Consider the following 19,160-nt stretch of genomic DNA (forward strand, 5'->3'; position numbering starts at 1 on the left):
ATTGCCCTGTAGGCATATGAGACTTGCTTAACATCTATAAGGCAGCAGCCATAGTTCCTGGTAGTACTCACTGGTATGCAGTACCGGCACTTTCCCCTCCAAATCCTGGCTTCTAAACTGAGAGTGTGAGGAGGGAACACCTTTTCTCTAAATTGCAGGTGGCAGGGGGAAGGCTAAGGCAAGACACACCTAGAAGGCCACCTTAAGGAGCTCCTGGGCTGCACCAGCATTTGAAATGGGCTTCCCGGCTCACATCCTTAGCCATTATGCAACAAAAATGCTGTCTCTCTTAAACTGAAAAGGTTGTGCCAGACTATGCACTCAGCAGACATTTCAAATTCAAACACAAGACAAAATAGTGATCTACCAAGTCGAGGTTTCAACTAGTTAATCAAACAGTCAAACAAAAACAAAACAAACCACATCCACCAGGAGACTAGCTGCTACTACAGAAAACATGACTGATACAGAAGGGACCCAAAGCCCTAGAATCTACAGGAAACGTAAATTAAACCCACGTTTTAATCGTATCTCTCTACACGACTTGCTCTAAATTCTGGAAGCGTCCCTTGTGAGAAACACAGCTGGTGGAGTATTTTAAGTAAGATGATGTCAGCTAGATTTTGATAGGCTCCTGCATAAGGTGACACTTAAATGGAGGTCATCATCCTTTCTACCAGACGATGGCACTCTCCACTCCTGAAAGGAAAGCTTTCCTGACCTGCCACTTTTACTGATGGTATTTGTGAGCATGAAGAGAATACACCGGCATCTGCCTCCCCACCTCTGCTGCTGCTGCAGAGGTGACAGCATCAGGATGCTAGTACAGCAACATTAAAAGACATGGAGGGGATGGGCTAGGCTGAAACTTATCGTATGGTTTTCACAGATACGGCTGAATTTTTGGTTGTACATTTCTCTGTAAGTGAAAACACAACGTTCCATTGAATGGTACAGCTTATTATAGGTCCAGGAGAAGAATTTCATACGGCGGCATCCTCATGAGTGAACAGGGCAAGTTCTGCAGCTGCTAAAGGGAGAAGAACTTATCTCTTGGGAAAATGTTGACAATCCTAATTTAGAGGTCCATTGTTACATCCACACACATTAAGGAACCTTGAAACTTTTAGTCACTCAGCAACCACTTCTACTTTGCAACATATGCCATTGCTCTTCCTCAGTTATTAAGCCACTGGAATGCCATTTTGAAAATCTCTTCCACACTACCACGTGCTAGCCCTTCTGTGCTCCTAAGAGACTTAAGACATTGTGAGAAAGGATATCCAGTCAACTGAATAGCCCCTCCTTTCCCCAGCCCATTTATTACCTGTGCTCGGTGCTCTCCAACTGCAAACTGTATCATGGCAATGCCTGGAGTATGGCTGTCATCAACCCTTTCCACGGTGCTGGAGTCTATTTTCAGGTCACTGCTAATTTCTGCACTCTGTATAAAGTCTTCTGTTTTCAAATCTTCTACCTTCTTCAGCTCTCCGTTGGCCAACTGAATGATAGACCCTTTCATGAAGTAAGGAGGCAGTGTAGAAGGAGCAGCTGCTGAAGAAGGTACAGGCTGGATCAGGGGGAGGTGGATCTGGGCCTGCACAACGGCTGCCTGGTAAGCTGGTTGACTTGCTAGCGACTCGGCGTTGAAATGCTCGCTTTTTGGAATGGCGGTTGTGACAAACGTGTGAGGCACTGCTGCCAACTGGGGAGATGAAGTGGCGATAGCAGGAGGAACCCCTGTTGAGTCGAGATCTGCATTGCCTACCGGTATTAGGAGGGGCTGAGTGCCTGGGATCACCAGGTGCTGTGGCAGATTTCCAGGATAGCCAAAGGCTTGCTGTTGACTGCTTAGGTAGCCAATTACCGGTGGCTGAGTCCCAGTGTAGAAGGCCGCAGCAGGCAACCCAACGGGGAGGTGCTCTGAGGCGCTGTGGGTGGTCTGAATGACTGTGTGAGGGGACAAAGTGGCAACTGCTTTCACCCCTTCGTGGCCCATAGTCTGTTGCGGAGATAAAGCATAGGATCGGTGGGCTGTTTTTCCTAAGTGCAAGCTTCCCTTTTCGTTGAGGGCCAAGGGAGGTGTTTCTCTATTGGTGGTTTGTTGGACCTCCATGTCTGCAGTAGGTGTGCTGCTATTGGGAACAACCATAACAGAGGACCGGACACTGGTGGAATCGCGTGCAATATAATCAGCAGGACCCGAATGGACCACCACGTGCCTGGCCTCATAATGATGAGGAGATGGTTTATTGCCTGATTTGACGAGACTCACTTCTGAGGATGGCGAGATGCCGTAACGCCTGCTCTTCTCTATTTCCCCGTTCAGTATTTCTTTTGCTTGCATAGCCTGCAGCCTGCCGCTCTCAGACTTCTTGGAGGACTCCCGAGTGACAAAATGGCCGCCAGAATCTGCATATTGCACCACCACCTGGGAGGAGGGGCCAAGGGCAAACGCATGAGGAATCACTGCCTGGTGTGGATGCAAATGGACTGGGATGGCTGGAGGAGAGACGTTCCTAACTGAGCCTTGTGGAGAGCTGGAAATGTGGACGTACTGGTTTTGCTGGGTCGGTGGAGGGGACCCTGCTGTGATCAACCCGGGCGCCCGAACGAGATGCGGCTCAACTTTGTGCCCTTGCTGGTTTAGGCTGCTCATGCTGGCCAGCAAAGTGGAATAAGCCTCCAGCTGAGAACGCTGGGATGGAGTGGTGGCAACAGCAGTGGCAGAGGCCGCCGTGCTGGTTGCAGAATTGGCTGTCGGGGAAATCAGTGGGGAGGGGATGAATCCGGCGTATGGTCCGCTATACGGGGGCCCTACAAACTGGAAAGTGTGCTGCAGGTGTGCGTACTGCACTGGGGAGACAGGTGTCCCTGCCTGAGAAAGTGCAGGCGGGTAAACTGTGGTGGTGGTGGCTGGAACAGACCTAGGAGCGCTAGGTGGGGAATAATCTACTCCTGCAGACAGCGATTTGTGTAAACCTATTCCATGTTGTGAACCAGCTTCCGCCGAGGTCCCTCCAGGCCTGCCTCTCCCACCCAGGCTGCTCTGGCTGCTGACTGTGCTGGAGAGCCATGTTAAGTTGTCCGCTCGGTGGTTTTCACTGGCCAGAACTAACGGCTTCACCTCGGAAGGCAGGCTGGTGGCAGGGATCTCTCGCTTCTTGGGCGGCAGGCTTTCGTTGCTCCTCTCCTGGTTGGATTTCATTTTTCACCGGCCCCTGCCCTCCGCTTCTGTGGCTTCACTGCCTGGCTGGCTCCGATTTCAGTCTGCTAAGTGGAAAGTCACATTTGATGTCTGAAGGGGATCCAGAGACTTCATGAGGAATCATCTCCCTGTGAGCACACTCCGCCAACAAGCTGCTCTGGAGGGAGAGGGAGAGGAAGAGAGAAAAAGAAAGGGAGAAGGGTAAATCAAAACATTAGCAGTAAGGGAAAAATAAAAGAAAATGAGTATTAAAATCAGGAGCAGTGCATTTGTTCAGAATTTCAACTAGTAGGTCTACAGCCATGCCGTAAAAAACAAAACAAAAAAACAAGAGGATGCTGTATGCTGCAATTAAGACACTAGGTTAATCAAAATTTATTTCCCCCCTCAACACATACCTGGAGGCAGAATTTTCAAGGGTGAATCCCTTAGGATGCTATCCCAGGCACATTTACAGTAAACATAATATACTATCAGGTTATTGTCCTCTTCCTCATAAGAGCATAAGGCTATCAATGGCTACTAATATTGGTGTTGATGTATTAACTACACCAGTGTTTCCCAAACTTGGGTCTCCAGCTGTTTTTGGACAACAACTTCCATCATCCTTGACCACTGGTCCTGCTAGCTAGGGATGATGGGAGTTGTAGTCCAAAAACAACTGGAGACCCAAGTTTGGAAAGCACTGACCTACACAGTCATAGGCAGTTTGCCTCTGAAGACTAGCTGCTGGGGATCATGTGGGGAGAGAGTGCTGCTGCACCTGTATCCTGCTTGCGGGCTTCCCACAGACACCTGGCAGGCCACTGTGAACACAGCATACTGAACTAGATGGGCCTTTGGTCAGATCCAGAAGTCCTTTTCCATTTTCACTCTCAGGAAATCATTATATACTCAACAAAGCATGTAGCCTAAATCTCTGGATTGCAGCATTATTCACATACTACATGAAGTGCATTAACGGATAAAACATGCACAGTACATGAACAACTATGGCTTTTAGTGTACGATATATACAAACAGATTTAGGGTAATTGGCATAATTTCATATTGAGGCACAGAGATGATGAAGGTAGTGAAAGGAGTAAGGATGTACTCTGTAAAAAGAAAAGTACCTCTCCTCAAACAATAAGACAGGTTCATCTTTGTGAAATTACCACAGAAAGCAGAGAAAGATGATGCAAACACCTGAAAGATCACAGCATTGTGCTTGAGTTAGAATTGCAAGTTTGCCATTTCTCTTTCCCTACAAACCTCCCCATTCAAATTGATTCCAGGACACAGTGTGATTCTGAAGTGGCACTGAACAGTCAGTATTCTACCATTCCTTCTGTTTTCATTAGTAGGTTTTGACTACTGTACATGCACAGTTAGCAGTAGTTTTCAATAAACGTCTCTCCCTGTCCCCCCATTCCACAGTTTTACCAATGTGCAGAGGCACACAGGGACACTGATTTAAGAACTGCAGAAAATGAATCCTGATGTGATCATACAATAGCACGAAGATTCCTTTTTATGCAGTGTATGATGCACATGAAACTGATTCAAAAAATATTAATTTTTCATTTAGTAGACTTATTTCCTGCTCCCTCCCCAAGAGTACATATTTTTTTAATTCACAACTTTAAACTGGAAGACAGGCAGAACCAACCCATGTAGCAACAAGGTGAGAGAATTACTCTTATGAGCAGATAGCAAATATTATTATATAGCATAAAGTCAAGGATAGGTCTTTATTTCTCAATATTTCAAATACTGGCTGCTACAGGTGCTGAAATGTCTCCTCCTCTTCCCCCACCTCTTTGGCATATTCACAGGAGAAGGGCCCTTACAGGAGCTTACTTTTGGATCCCTACAATCTGCATCAGTATGCACAGGTCAAACTCCACCCGCATGGTTAAAATTACATAATATGACAAACTCCTACGTTCTGTTCCCTTATATCTTAGTAACAAATGAACTATGTGCTACAGATGCTGTGTGGATTGTGCTCTGCATAGGAGCAGGGCACTTACAAGGGACCAGGAACTGCTCTGCCCAAGGAAGAAGATCCAACAAATTTCAAGGGGTAAAACCACGTGATGCATTAGGACTAAAACAGCAGCTGTAAAATTCAGATCTGAATGTTCGCAGTTACGCTGGCATCCTCCCTTACAGGATGATTCTGTTTTCCATACTGTGACAGATTTGAAGTGTGGGATGGCAGAGAAAGACTGCCTGCTTCTCTGTGTGCGTTGGTATGAGGATCTTTCTGTTCCTGTGTACTACAGGCAAGCTGTAGTACATGGGTCAGACGAGTACAGTGGTACCCCGCAAGACGAACGCCTCGGAAGACAAAAAACTCGCTAGATGAAGGAGTTTTTCGTTTTCTTAGCCGCTTCGCAAGACGCATTTCCCTATGGGCTTGCTTCGCAAAACGAAGCTTGCCCCGCAAGCTCCGGGGATAGCGGGGAAGCGCAGCGCGTCTTCCCCGCTGTCCCCGGACCTCTTTTGAAGCAAGGGGCAGCGGGGAGAAGATCGCTTCTCCCCGTTGCCAGCCCCGCAATCTCCGGGGACAGAGGGGAAGGCACGCGCGCCTTCCCCTCTCTCCCCGGACCCCTTTTGAACCAAGGGGCGGCAACGGGGAGAAGCGATTCTCCCCGCTGCCCATTCCCTTGCTTTAAAACAGGTCCAGGGCGCTTCCCCTCTGTCCCCGGACGGTCTCCATAGGAACGCATTGATTGATTTTCAATGCATTCCTATGGGAAACCGTGCTTCGCAAGACGAAAAACTCGCAAGAAGAAAAAACTTGCGGAACGAATTAATTTCGTCTTGCGAGGCACCACTGTATGTCATAAGAAAGGAGGCCCCTTTCTCTCAAGATCTCCTTCTCAGAGTTGCTTGTATGTTGAGACCTGGCTTAGACTCAAGAAGCAGTGCTTGAATTACAGGAGGACAGAGGGGTCTTACTCTCTTAAGTTAAGCATTTTAGAAGAATACAAGGAGAGCATAATCTGGATAAAATTGAGGAGAGGACAACCCTTACTCCCCCCCCCCTCATAATTTGAACACTGCCCAAAAGGACAGAGGGAAACACCCCGATAGTGATAAGTGGCAAAACTGGGGGCGGGGGGGCGGGATATCTACCTGGGGTAATGTTCCAAAGTGCAAATACATTATTTTGCTGCTGCTTCTTTCGAATAAGCATTTTAATCACTTTTTCAACTCAGAAGATTACTTCCCCTGTGTGCCCTTTAGATAACACAAGTTCATTCATTCTTTAATTTCCGAACAAAATACATTCTGGTCCAATAACATAAATTCATATGATTTTTCTTTGGGTGGCAGTGTGTATGTGCAATGTCTGTACCTGGAAGTTTATCCTTGTGGTGATCCCTGCTTACTTAAAATTGAGGACCAAGATATTAAACCAGGTAATCATAGTTGACACTAGTACAGATAGGAGAATGCTCCAGAACGGAAGCATAATCCCTCCCTGTACATACACATAGACACAGCACTCAAGCTTGGGTATGATTTATCGTTTCGGCTTAGCATTAAACTAGAAAAAGTGTTTCAGGAAGGATATTCCATGTTACTGTCCTAAGTAACCTAGCATCATACGAAGCCATCCATTCCAGTCTCAAGTCCACAGAAAAAAATATACAGCTGATAGTTAAAGCATTCCAGATTACTGGATGTTAGGCTAACCTCAACTTGCTCATTATGGGTTTTTGCATGACTCAACAACTCTATGCTTTATGTTCACGGGGTGCGATTCACCTAATCAATGGAAGTCCCGCACAAAGACTTCTGCTTGCACAACAGGGCTTGGCCCCCTTCCCCATGCCCCCCTCCAAATTCATTCTGGGGAGGCTGGGAGAACCCCCAGAACAGTGGGGGGTAGGAGAGGAGAGGAGAACTGGTCCATCTAGCAAAGGTTGCAATGCTTGCACAGATGGAACCATTGGAAGGGTGCAATGCTGAATTCCTCTCGTGATTTCTGAGAGAGGCATAATGTTCCCTATTTCTAAGTGACCTTGTAGGCAAGTCAGGGCTCCTCAATCATCAAAGGTTTACTGAACTGTCACTCTTGGAATACAGCAGTACGAAGCCTCTGCTCAGCCCAACCTAACCACATCTGCTGTTGCCACAAGTCTTACAATCAGTCTGCAATAAGCCTTTTGCAGTAGATTATGATAATCTACCGGGAAGAAAAAAAGACAGTTAAGGGTAGATAAAGGTTATAAGAATGGAGTAGGGTAACACAATGAGGCTGAATAGTTAAAGAAACATGCTAAAAATAAACCTTGGGATCAAGTATTTCAGACCATTTCTTGCTTGCTTCAGCAAATTACTGCTCTAGAAAAGCTTGTTTTAGTAAGCATGGGAAATCTATTACTACTGCTTCCTGCATTAAAAAAGAAAAGAAACCAGCCAAGGTAGTAAAGAGTATTTTCACATTATTTTGTTCACCCTCTGTTGACAGGTATGGTTAAACGGCCCCCAAGAGTACTGAAAATAAAATGAATAAAACTTTTGTTATCAGTCTCTCACAACTCTATGTTCCAGATATTCCTCAATCATGACAGGGACCAAACTAACCTGTTGTGTTGTTTTTTTAAGAGGAAAGGGCGTCCTAAATTTACTGAAAATTTGATATTATTTTTGCAAAATTTGGGTTCAGTTCTACTCCTATTGAAGTTATGGAGAAAACTGAAAAAAGCATGAGCATAAAGGTGCTGGGTCAAAGAGACCTTGCAAAGTGCTGTTTAATTTTTTTTGTTTTTCCTTGTGTAAAGATGTATACCCCAAACCTGTTATTCCATCATTTTGTGCCATGCTTACTAGTTTGACTTTTGGATTCACTGTGCCCCAAAACTGCATCTGCAAATGTTTGCAAGCGATCTACGCCTTCATCTCAGGAGGTGACCAAGGTCAGTGGCTATCTTTAATCAAGGACTTTTAGATAACTGCATTGCTCTGTTCACAGAAAGGTATTTACAAAATGCATTGTTGAGTGTTTCCCACCCTTAGCTATAATTGCAACCAGACAGTTCCAGCAACTCAAAATCTAGGCCCAACAGCGGTTGAGGAGCTAACAACACATTTGCATGGTTCCAGACAGAACCTAACAACTAGTTACAGGATTAGCTAATGAAAAAAAATCCTGACTGCCGTTGCACATTGCAAAAAGTAAACTAGAAATTCCTCAATGCGTTCCTTTCCCACAAATCCAGAAATGTAAGCAGAAGCATTTTGGGTTTCTAAGAAGATTTAACACTTGTATAATATGTGCGAAAAGTAGGATTGACAATACCTCTTCTTTGTTCAGTGCACAGCAATCTCAGTCTAGAATTTGAAGTCTCAAAGCACTCTTTATATAATAAAACTAAAAATGGCATAGACATCTGTGATCTGATGGTCTTCCAAATGCATGGTCAATGGCATTTCCCCCCCCCCAAAGGATAGTGGGCAATGCCCATTTAAAAGCCTAAGTTTTTGCAACCAGAACAACCCACAACAGACAGAGCATCCCAAATAGACCTGGATCTGGAGTTGATCAAACTCTGGGTTGAATCTAGAAACATAGCTACCTTGCCTAGGGTGTCAATAGGGTTAGTCTCTGAACTGATAGGACATGCCACACCAGGAAAAGAAGAAAGTATCTTGCAGGAAATTTCAGCAACATTGTGCTCTATGTAATAGTTTGTTTGACCTACGCAAGAGTTGTGAAGTGCGGCGATTCTGCATGGGCTGCCTAAATAGCAAGTGCTATGTGTGTAAAGTCATGTGAGATTTTTGTTGCTGTTACTTATTTAAGTGTTTTAAAAATGTTATGCATGTCAGAGGTACAACATTTTATCTTATGTTTAAAGAACTGTGTGGTCATCCCACACCCTGTTCTTGGAGGTTTATGTACTTTACATTGTTGTTGTTTAGTCGTTCAGTCGTGTCCGACTCTTCGTGACCCCATGGACCAGAGCACGCCAGGCACTTCTGTCTTCCATTGCCTCCCGCAATTTGGTCAAACTCATGCTGGTAGCTTCGAGAACACTATCCAACCATCTTGTTCTCTGTCGTCCCCTTCTCCTTGTGCCCTCCATCTTTCCCAACATCAGGATCTTTTCCAGGGAGTCTTCTCTTCTCATGAGGTGGCCAAAGTACTGGAGCCTCAGCTTCAGGATCTGTCCTTCCAGTGAGCACTCAGGGCTGATTTCCTTAAGAATGGATAGGTTTGATCTTCTTGCAGTCCATGGGACTCTCAAGAGTCTCCTCCAGCACCATAATTCAAAAGCATCAATTCTTCGGCGATCAGCCTTCTTTATGGTCCAGCTTTCACTTCCATACTTTACATAGTAGATTCCAATTAGTTGTGTACAACTTTATTGCAAACTGGAAAAGTTTTCAATGAAGGTATGGCTTGTTTTTTACCTGCAAATTCTACCACACTTAATATATTCCTCTAGATGTTTCATTTTTATTGGTTCAAATATAGTAAATATGATTCTAAAATCAGATAGATATAGTCAAGTTTTCTATCAACACAGGTTTCACAAGACCAGTCCATTCACTCTTATATTTGATGTCTGGGTTTTTATTTTTATGTTGTGCTAAAAATAAAAATTGCTAAGCTACATTTGTACAATCACTGGTAGTAAACTTTAGACCACCACAGGCTTTCTATTCTTGGCACCATATTTTGGCACATAACACAAGATACCTCTCAGGCTCAGAGAGAGGCATCTTGTGTAACGTGCCAAATGAAGGCAACAGGATGGAATAGTTTTACAGGTACGTTTGCTTGAATATCCTGCGTGGCACATTGACATAAATAATCTAGAGCCTGATATTTTAGAGAAATGAAATACAGCATTCAAGTAAGGGGGGGAATTAAGAAGCATTGGTGATTCAAAGGCATGATTTATGATGTAATAGTCACACAGTGTCTCAGAATATGAGTTATGAGATTTTAGTAAAGCTGCACCTACAGACCTTCTTCTTACAACCTGATCCTATCTTCTTGAAAACCTGTGTGAAGACACAATGGCACATTAAATGCCCTTGTGTCAATGTAATGCAGTTTGTGCCATGTTACAGCCGTGCAATTCAAGTATCTTGCACTGGCTCAGTAATTGATTCATCTAGCCTATTACTGACTGTGATTGTCTCTCTCCAGTCTCTGAAATAAGCCCAGCCTAGCCATCTGGCATCCTCAGACTACAGACGTCAAAAACCGAACATTGGACTTCAGTAGTGTACAAATGTGCTCTAGTCCTGAACTTGTAATGATCTCAACAAAAACTGCCCAACATGCACCCATGTTAGTCAATGAGACCAAACTGGTAGAAAACAGAGAAAGTGGTATTGTGGGCCAACAAATCCCTACATTTTCCATATACTTCTGGAAAGCAAAAAGAAGAGCAGGGGGAAGAGAGTTAAAATGGGAGCTGTCATCATTTGAGCCTGCAGTGGTTCCAAACAGAAGTCAGAATATAAGGAAAGACCAATGTATTTTCAACATGATTCTGAAGTGTGAAATATTAAGATTTTATTTATTTATTTTTAAATATGAGCTGAAGTGTGACAAGAATACATCACCTGCCCTTAGCTCTTGCAACAAGACATATGGGAAACAGGCAAAACTACCTAAGTAAATTTGGGAAATTCATTTTTTTAAAAAATGTTTTATTAAGGTTTGTCCTTTTAAATGCAGAAACAACTTTTTTGTTTTGTTTTAAGTACAATAGTTACCTAAAACAAAATTAAATTATTCCACCACCAGGCAGTTAAATTTATTCTACAGGGGGGAAACAACAAAACAACGACCGATTTTATTTTATTTTTAAGACAGTAAGTTGTAACTTTTTCTTCCTTGATACCATATCCATCTTGTAAAAACTGCTTTGGAAATCTAGCAAAGTTACAAAATGGAATACAAAAGTTACAAAAGTTACAAGCTAAAGGGACAGACAAGTAACTTTCTACTTGCAGCAATTTTCAACTGAATAATCAAATAATTCCTGCAGCCTTCACTTATGGCTCAAAGCACCAGAGTCTGGGTTTGAAAAAGCATACGGCAAGTCTCATCATTTGCCAGACCTCCTGGAGCTCTCAGCAGCCAAGTAATTCCTCCCACTACTGGCCAAGCTTCATTAAGTTAATCAGGTGTACATTCATTCAGTCATTCATTGAAGAAGAAAAGATGTATTTTTAAAAATACTTGTACCAGCTAGCAGCCACTAAAATGCACCAGCAAGGAGTGTGCCACACCAAGTCAACGCTGAAAGATTAATTTGCAGAGGCCTTTGAGGCTGTCAAATAGGAATTCATTTCATATTTTCCCCCAGGGTTTTTATTCTGCACACATACTTCTTGCTACGTATAGCCTGCCAAAAGGTGGCAATACAAGAGGAAAGTTGGGGTGCTGGTGGGTGGGAAATGAGCAAGTTAAAACACACTGCCATTGTCCATCCTGTTGTTGCTCACACACCCCAATCTCTTCAGTGCTGAGAAGCTCCGGGGGTTCCAATGCTCACCCAGGGGTCAGTTTCCTTGGAAGGCCAATGGTGACTGTGGTGTCTTTAAGCTATATGGTTTTATTAACACCTACATACAATCTGAAGGCAGGAGGGAGGGTCTTGCAGTGTTAACACACCAAAAGAATTTAATTATCCACTAGTCACAGCTTTGGATCCAGCACAGAGCTAGACATGTCTCTGAACCCACCTCTCACTGAGTCATCTCCCTGGCTTCCAGCCCTCTCTCAGACAGCAACTCTCCCACCCAGCCCCCCCCTGCCCTTTTGGTTGTTTCTCACTTAGATGTAACTACAGTGGTACCTCGGGTTACATACACTTCAGGTTACAGACTCCAGAAATAGTACCTGGGGTTAAGAACTTTGCTTCAGGATGAGAACAGAAACCGCGTGGCGGCAGTGTGGCAGCAGTGGGAGGCCCCATTAGCTAAAGTGGTGCTTCAGGTTAAGAACAGTTCCAGGTTAAGAACAGACCTCTGGAACGAATGAAGTACGTAACCAGAGGTACCACTGTACTGCAACTCAGCTCATTCATTTCAAGTTCTCAGATGAGCACTAAAGTGGCCAGCTGGTCATCATCTTCAAAAAATCTTGCCTGGCCAGTTCCCCAACCTCCCCCAAACTCAAAACATTACTATTAGTGGTAGAAAATCAAAAAACAAAACGAAGTGTGTCTTTTTATTTTTTAACACATTCTTTATTGCAGTAACCTTCAACCTTTTCAGACAGGGGACCCACCAAACATGTACTTGGGGCCCCATTTCTTAATTTTTTTAACCATATATGGGATAGTGACAGTGCTGCTATTGGAACCCACCTTAGATCACTGGCATGGTAGTGCGTCTCAGCTCACCAACCGAAGACCCATGTTTCATTGAGACATACAAAATCAAGGCTTAAACCTTGAGCAATTTAAAACAGTCAGCTCTGATCTCCCAGGGTGGAGGGTTTCCATTGGCTTCAGTGATTTAAAGAGACAACCAAGCATGTGCGCACACACAAACACACACAGTCCAAGTACACATATGAAGCATGTGGTTCATGGATTGGTGGTGAGCTGTGAGACCACAATTAAAAACAGAGACAAATGTTGAAGGTCACTTCTAGAGCAAACAGAGAAGAATGAATTAAAGCTCAGGTGCTTCTGCATGCCGATGCAGTGATACTCAATATGCAGGGGGAAAGGGATGGGGAAGCATTATTAAGCAGCAAGTAAGTGTTGCTAGGTTTCCTCACAATCCATGTCACCGAGGCATTTGTCAGTCAAGAGACATTACTGCTTCACAGTGGTAAAAGGCTAGAGAAAGCCCAATCTCAGTAAGTGCTCATATATTCTTGAGTTGTCTTCGTACACCCATTAAAGCTTAAAGCTATTAATTGCCTTACTAAAAATGTACCATTAAACATCTCACTTTACAACGGGGATAATCCTTTGCTTGGATCAATGCAACAGAATGTCTCCCCCCACCCCCGTTCTTCTCCTCTCAGAAGTTCAGTTTAAAAAAATGAGGTTAATAAACATTTGAAGTCACTGTAGTAAAATCGTACGCAATTGAAATCCCCTGTTGTATCTTATAAAGCCTGTGTGTGTGTTGCATGCACTTTACGCGCATGCATTATGGGTGTCAACTGACTAAATTCTCTAACCGAAAACATGGTCACCTCAGTAGATTTTAAATATCTAAAGGACTCCCAAAGGGTACAACTTTGAAATTTGTACTAGATAGATATTTCCAAAAATGAGGGTGTGATATCTCTCTCCTGAAAGGCTGGCAACTGCACTGCATGAACACATTGATGGCTTTCAAGAGGGACTATGCATATTTTTAGGAGATCACATCATCTCCTGCCAGAGTTAATTTGATAAAATACTGAGCTCTTTCAACATGCCATGGAAGATGGAAGACTGATGTATTAGCAAAGAGCTAGTCCCAAACTATAATGAGCGCTTTACATTAGTATAAAAGCAAGATGATCTAACTGTTTCCTGGGAAACAGGCCTTCTTGATATATAGTGGTAAACCTTCTGGGAATAGAACTGCAGGTTTTCTTCTAGCAAAAGCTTCCAACATTACTTATTCAGCACCACTTCATGCAATACCATTATTCCAGCTGCAATTGTATAGGTAATAAAAGGAGGGAAAAATCACCGAGTGTGCTCATGACTTCTTGCCGCTTGTCAAAAAAGAAAAAAGAAAAAAGAGAGAAAAGCATACATACTAATTGCATTTATCTTTGTGGCTGCACAGTCTTGCCAAATCTATAAAAATCCAAACCAAAATGCTTTGACGGCAGGGTGGGGGGTAGTACCCGAGGAATCGATGGACAGAAACAGACTTTGAAAACTATCTGATTTATTAGCTTTCCTCATGCTTTAAAATTTGAAAGAAAAATGTAAACTTGGAATGAGTCCTGATAGCCGCGGGACACAAGCACCCAAAGCAGGATGTGCAATGGTTACAGTTAACACACAGGTGGATATTCAAAGCATACCCAAGAGAATCCTACAGTGGTAGCTCGGGCTACAAACAGGTAACAAACTTTTTGGATTACGAACACTTCAAATCTGGAAATTAGTGTTCTGGGTTGTGTATTTTTTTTTTTTTTATTGGTTTACGAACCTACTCCATTCAGGGGTGCACTTCTGTTTTGAGTACCACACTTTCATTGTCCAGCAGCGGAGAAGGGGGTTGTCACAGTGTTTCCCAGAGCTGCTAGGGAGCAAAGCTGTGTGCCTACCTGCCATCTGGTTGGCGGGCGCGCAACTCCCCCCCCCCCATGCCACTGCAGGAGGCACGAGCACTCTAGGGAGCATTTCCCGCAGCAGCATGGGGAGGGATCTGTGTGGATCCCAGTTCAGCTACTGATTGATTGATTGTGTGACTGCGGAGATGGATAAAAGCCCCCCATCCAAACAATGACAATCATCAGTGCAGGTAAGAATTTTTTTTAATTTTTATTTTGATCATCCACAATACTGTTTTATCTATTTTATAGTACAGTACATTGATTATTGCTTTCATTTTATGGTTCAATGGTCTTGTTAGATATTAAAATTCATGTTAAATTGCTGATTTAGGGGTTGTTTTTAAAAGTCTGGAACGGATTAATCCATTTTGCATTACTTTCGATAGGAAAGTGCACCTTGGTTTAAGAACGCTTTGGTTTCAGAACGGACTTCCAGAACAGATTAAGTTCGTAAACCAAGGTATCACTGTACTTTCTTTCATACTTTCTGAACATCTTTCATACACGAGCTATGCCCCAAAGCTCATCTCTTCCCATAGATCTAAGCAACCCTTCAGTATCTTTGCACACTGAAGCTTTCCTTAGTCTACCGGATCTCTAGAAGAAAGGAGTTAATTCCTTCTCACATGAGGATGCAGCCGGAAACGATTTTGCTTACCAACTTGCCATGCCCTGTGCTCTACGGCAAAAGAGGCCTATGGCTCCACACCAACCTGATGGCTAAAAACAAGGTTTGGGGGATGGGCAAAGGTCACCCTTGCTCTGATAAGTGCTGCTGTTCCCCTCTGGCTTGGCTGCAAAGAAAATGGTGTTTTGTATAGAAACTTTCCAGGCTTGTATCTGCTCAGATATGACCAACGTGCTGCACTAAAAGCCTAAGAGACACAGAGAGAGCTCTTTGCAAAGTCTAGAAAACTAAATTCATCAGCTGCAAAGAGCCAAATCTTACCCAGTTCAGTTAACACGGCACATGATGATCGCACATAATTCAGAGTCAGGGTTCAATTGACTCTAACAAGTAACTCGAGAAAAGGAAAGTATATGTGCCATTGCTAGCGTATAGTTTATCATAATCTCAGTGATGTCTCCTCATGACCACTCAGTATAAAAGCTTTCACATTTTCTAGACCAAGCTGAAATAATATTTCAACTTAATTCAAAGGGAAGACTTCTCCCTTTCCACTGCTTACTGATGCTTGTGAAGATGAGTCCACTAAGCATCTCTTTACTCATTGTAAATTATTCCAAATTACAATCTAGAAAATAAAAGAGAAAGAAAAACTTTTTTCAAAACTAGGGACTTATTTCAGCATAAAAATGCACAGGAGTGCACTGTAATCACTTAAAACGCCACGAAAAGGGGGGACACAAATAAATAAAAATACATGGAGGCTGCTGTTTTGAAGCACAAGCTATCTACACACACTCTCACTCCTGATTTGTACTACCCAAACCAAACATAAAAAAGTGTGTTGTTTCATCTGGGACACACACTGTATAACACCAACACACACAAAGGCATTACAAACAATTACCAGCAGTTTTGCTATCCTTAAATGACCTTTGCAGGTGGGTTACTCTTGTGGGGAACACACACTTCTCTTTCTCTATTAATAAAGCGTAAGTGTGAACAGCATGTGTGTATTATGTGTGTGAGAGCATTCACTTGCAAGGAGAATAAATTATAGAGTTACTAGATTTTTAGCAATCACCCCTTGCAGCTGTGATAAAATACAGGAAAAACAAGGAACTTTGTCAAAGAACAAAAATGTTACATACAAAGGGTGTTAAAAACCCTGGCACAGGATAGCAATGGCCCTTAATGAGATATGAACAATGTACAAAAAAGGCCCGAGAATGCAGATGTTCTGACGACTATGTAGAACAGGCAAACTCGGCCCTCCAGCTGTTTTGGGACTACAACTCCCATCATCCCTGACCACTGGTCCTGTTAGCTAGGGATGATGAGAGTTGTAGTCCCAAAACATCTGGAGGGCCGAGTTTGGCTATGCCTGATATAGAACAAGGATGGAGAATATTTCTTCTACCATGGGTTGTTGAACTACAGAAAAATCAAGCAGGTTCCACAGATCTCTCCCATCTAAGTAAGGCTTTGAATTCTTGGATAAAGGTAGCTATCAGGCACCCCTCCTTGAGGGAAGGGGTCTTCTGGTGCTGACTGGCCTTGCGCATGAGGGGCTATGTATCAGGCATTTCCAAAAAGAGCACTTGGAAGATGTAAATTGAGCTAGCTATCAGCTGTCCAGTGCTGGGCTGCCTCTTATAGGAGGTGGGACCCTGTAGACCAGGCAGCTGCCAGGGGGCTCAATCTGCGCCTTCAAAGTTCTTCTCAGGTGGGATGAATGAAATTCAGCAAGTGGATGGGCCAGACAGAGTCTGTGATGTTTCCGCACCTATAAAGAAGGGCGGGATATAAACTTAAGAAATATCTGCAGTCACTAGTGTGGTTTATTGGTTGCATTACTGTGCGCCTTCGCATTTCTCTGTGGAAATTAAACATCAGAAGCTGTTTGTTGTTCAGACCAAATTGTGAGAGGGGAAGGTAATCTGCTAGCAATTTCCCCCCCTTATTGTTCTTGAGAATGCTATAAAAGTATAGTTTTCAGTCTGAAATTTCTATACTGTGATATGTGCAGCTAAACAAAGAAGCCCTCAGGGAGACGATGCACCCTTCTTTTGCACAGCCACAATCCATTCAAGGGTGAGTTCACGATGGGTTCCAGAATCCCTTTTTCTAGAAGAATAGCACTGAATATATCTAATAAAGTTTTACATGGATCACAACTTTTTAAAGCTCTCATTTAACATTCAGTGCTGGCTTCTATACAAGCTGCTATATTTAAATCATTAATCTAAAATGTTTCTATTGGGACTTACTTTCCACCACAAGGTGATTTAAAAAGATCACCTCTCCTTTGCAAGTATGTGGATGGTGGTCTTGGGAATTGGTCAGCACCATGTGTTCAGCAAATCTAAAAACTAAGCTGTACAGTGGTACCTCGGGTTACAGACTCTGCAGGTTACAGACTCCACTAACCCAGAAATAGTACCTCGGGTTAAGAACTTTACTTCAGGATGAGAACAGAAATCATGTGGTGGCGGCATGGCGGCAGCAGGAGGCCCCATTAGCTAAAGTGGTACCTCAGGTTAAGAACAGTTTCAGCTTAAGAATGGACCTCCAGAACTAATTAAGTTCTTAACCCGAGGTACCACTGTACAGGTATTTGCGGGGCGGGAAAGTGAAGAGAAGGGATACAAGTTAGACCAGTTAACTGTAGACCAATCTCCAACTTGATCTCACCCCAAGAAACTGTGAAGAGCAGGAATTAACTATAAAGTGAAAAGCAGTGGTAGCGAGGAAGTCAAAGCGTTTCTTAAGAACTGGTAGGCATGCTGTACTGTACTGTCTCTGTCACTTATGATCCACATACTACAGTAAGATTTTACATTATTATTAGGTTCTAAAGGACACGCCTTGCCATCACTTAAATTAATCACTTTATGAACATTTTGAAAGAGCTTTTGGAATAAGCGGGAGAAATAGGAGATTATGGAGATGCAAAGATTTCAGAATACAAAACAAAGGCTGCAGACCAAGCCCCTGGCTGCAAGTGACAGTGCCCGATGGGACAAGCTCCGCCCTCGCTGTATCTAGAGACCTGCCCCTGCTAGCCAGGTTGTGAAGTGTGGGAGAGGTATGAAAAATATGTTCCTTCACTGCATCAGCTCCCAGGTCAGTGCAGTATAGAGGCCCAGATTGGGCCCACTGCCATCATGCAACAGCAGTGGGGCTGGCTAAAGAGGCTGAGAACCCTGTCCTGGTCCATCTCTTCCCCCAAACGCCCCGTTTCAGAGGCTTCTGCTAGCTACCATGAGTGGGGATAGCTCGGACAGTAGCATCTACCTTCCTGCACACTGGGAAGCTTCTTGGTATTGGGAGTTGGCAGGAATGGACACAGGAATTCCCCCCCTCCCAACGCTATCCAACATGGTAGGTCACACTTTGGACTAATCTGTAAGTGTTGTCTGAGGTTTAACTTGGAACAAGCCAATTTAGTCCTGGGGCTGATACAATCTTTGACCCCAATGTCCGTGCACATTAACAACCTAAGTGGGTTCTTATTCGCTCCCCTCTTCATTATCATTGTTATGTATTGAAGTTCTCACCCTGGCCACCAGGGGGTATTGTGTATATAGTTTTCACTCAGGTCCACGTCAGTTAATTTAGGCGGGAAACCCTGGGCTGTTGTTGTTACAATGCTGACAGCCGGCTGCCTATAAAAGCAGGCCGGCTGAGCTGTTTGCGGTTCAGTTACTTGGAGAAATCTCTGTGTTGTCTGGCTATGTCCACCCACTACCTAATAGTCATCATTCACATGGCAAGTCATCATCTTCTCCCTCCTCCAGGCTTCTGAAAGAGTCAAGCGTGGAATGGGGGGTCTATAGAGTCTGTGGCCTGCAAATCCTTCTGCTTCCAAGGTCTTAAATTGGCATTAAAGGACGACATGCCAAGTCCTGTGCTAATGAGATGAATTGGGGAAACTGATGAGAACAACTTTCATAGTGGGTACGGGTATAAAGCTGTGTAACAAAGCCTAGTTTAAAAAGGCGGCAATAGGCTTTTGCATGCCCCAAATCTGTCACATAAGGCCTCATGTCAGAAAC

At 43.6% G+C, this 19,160-nt stretch overlaps 1 protein-coding gene across 12 annotated transcripts in view; it reads right to left on the minus strand.

Moving 5' to 3' along the window:
• ATXN1 (ataxin 1) overlaps positions 1-19,160 on the minus strand; it is a 209,121-nt gene that overhangs the window by 11,755 nt on the left and 178,206 nt on the right. For 11 of the 12 annotated variants that reach the window (XM_053396830.1, XM_053396826.1, XM_053396831.1 and 8 more), the window contains one exon: positions 1,328-3,365. In XM_053396830.1, the coding sequence (XP_053252805.1) occupies positions 1,328-3,208 (1,881 nt within the window). In that variant the 5' untranslated portion in view covers positions 3,209-3,365. The remainder of the gene's footprint in view (positions 1-1,327; positions 3,366-19,160) is intronic. The other variant, XM_053396834.1, reaches the window with a different exon arrangement.

The sequence above is a fragment of the Podarcis raffonei genome, chromosome 7 (assembly GCF_027172205.1).
Source record: "Podarcis raffonei isolate rPodRaf1 chromosome 7, rPodRaf1.pri, whole genome shotgun sequence".
NCBI lineage: Eukaryota > Metazoa > Chordata > Lepidosauria > Squamata > Lacertidae > Podarcis > Podarcis raffonei.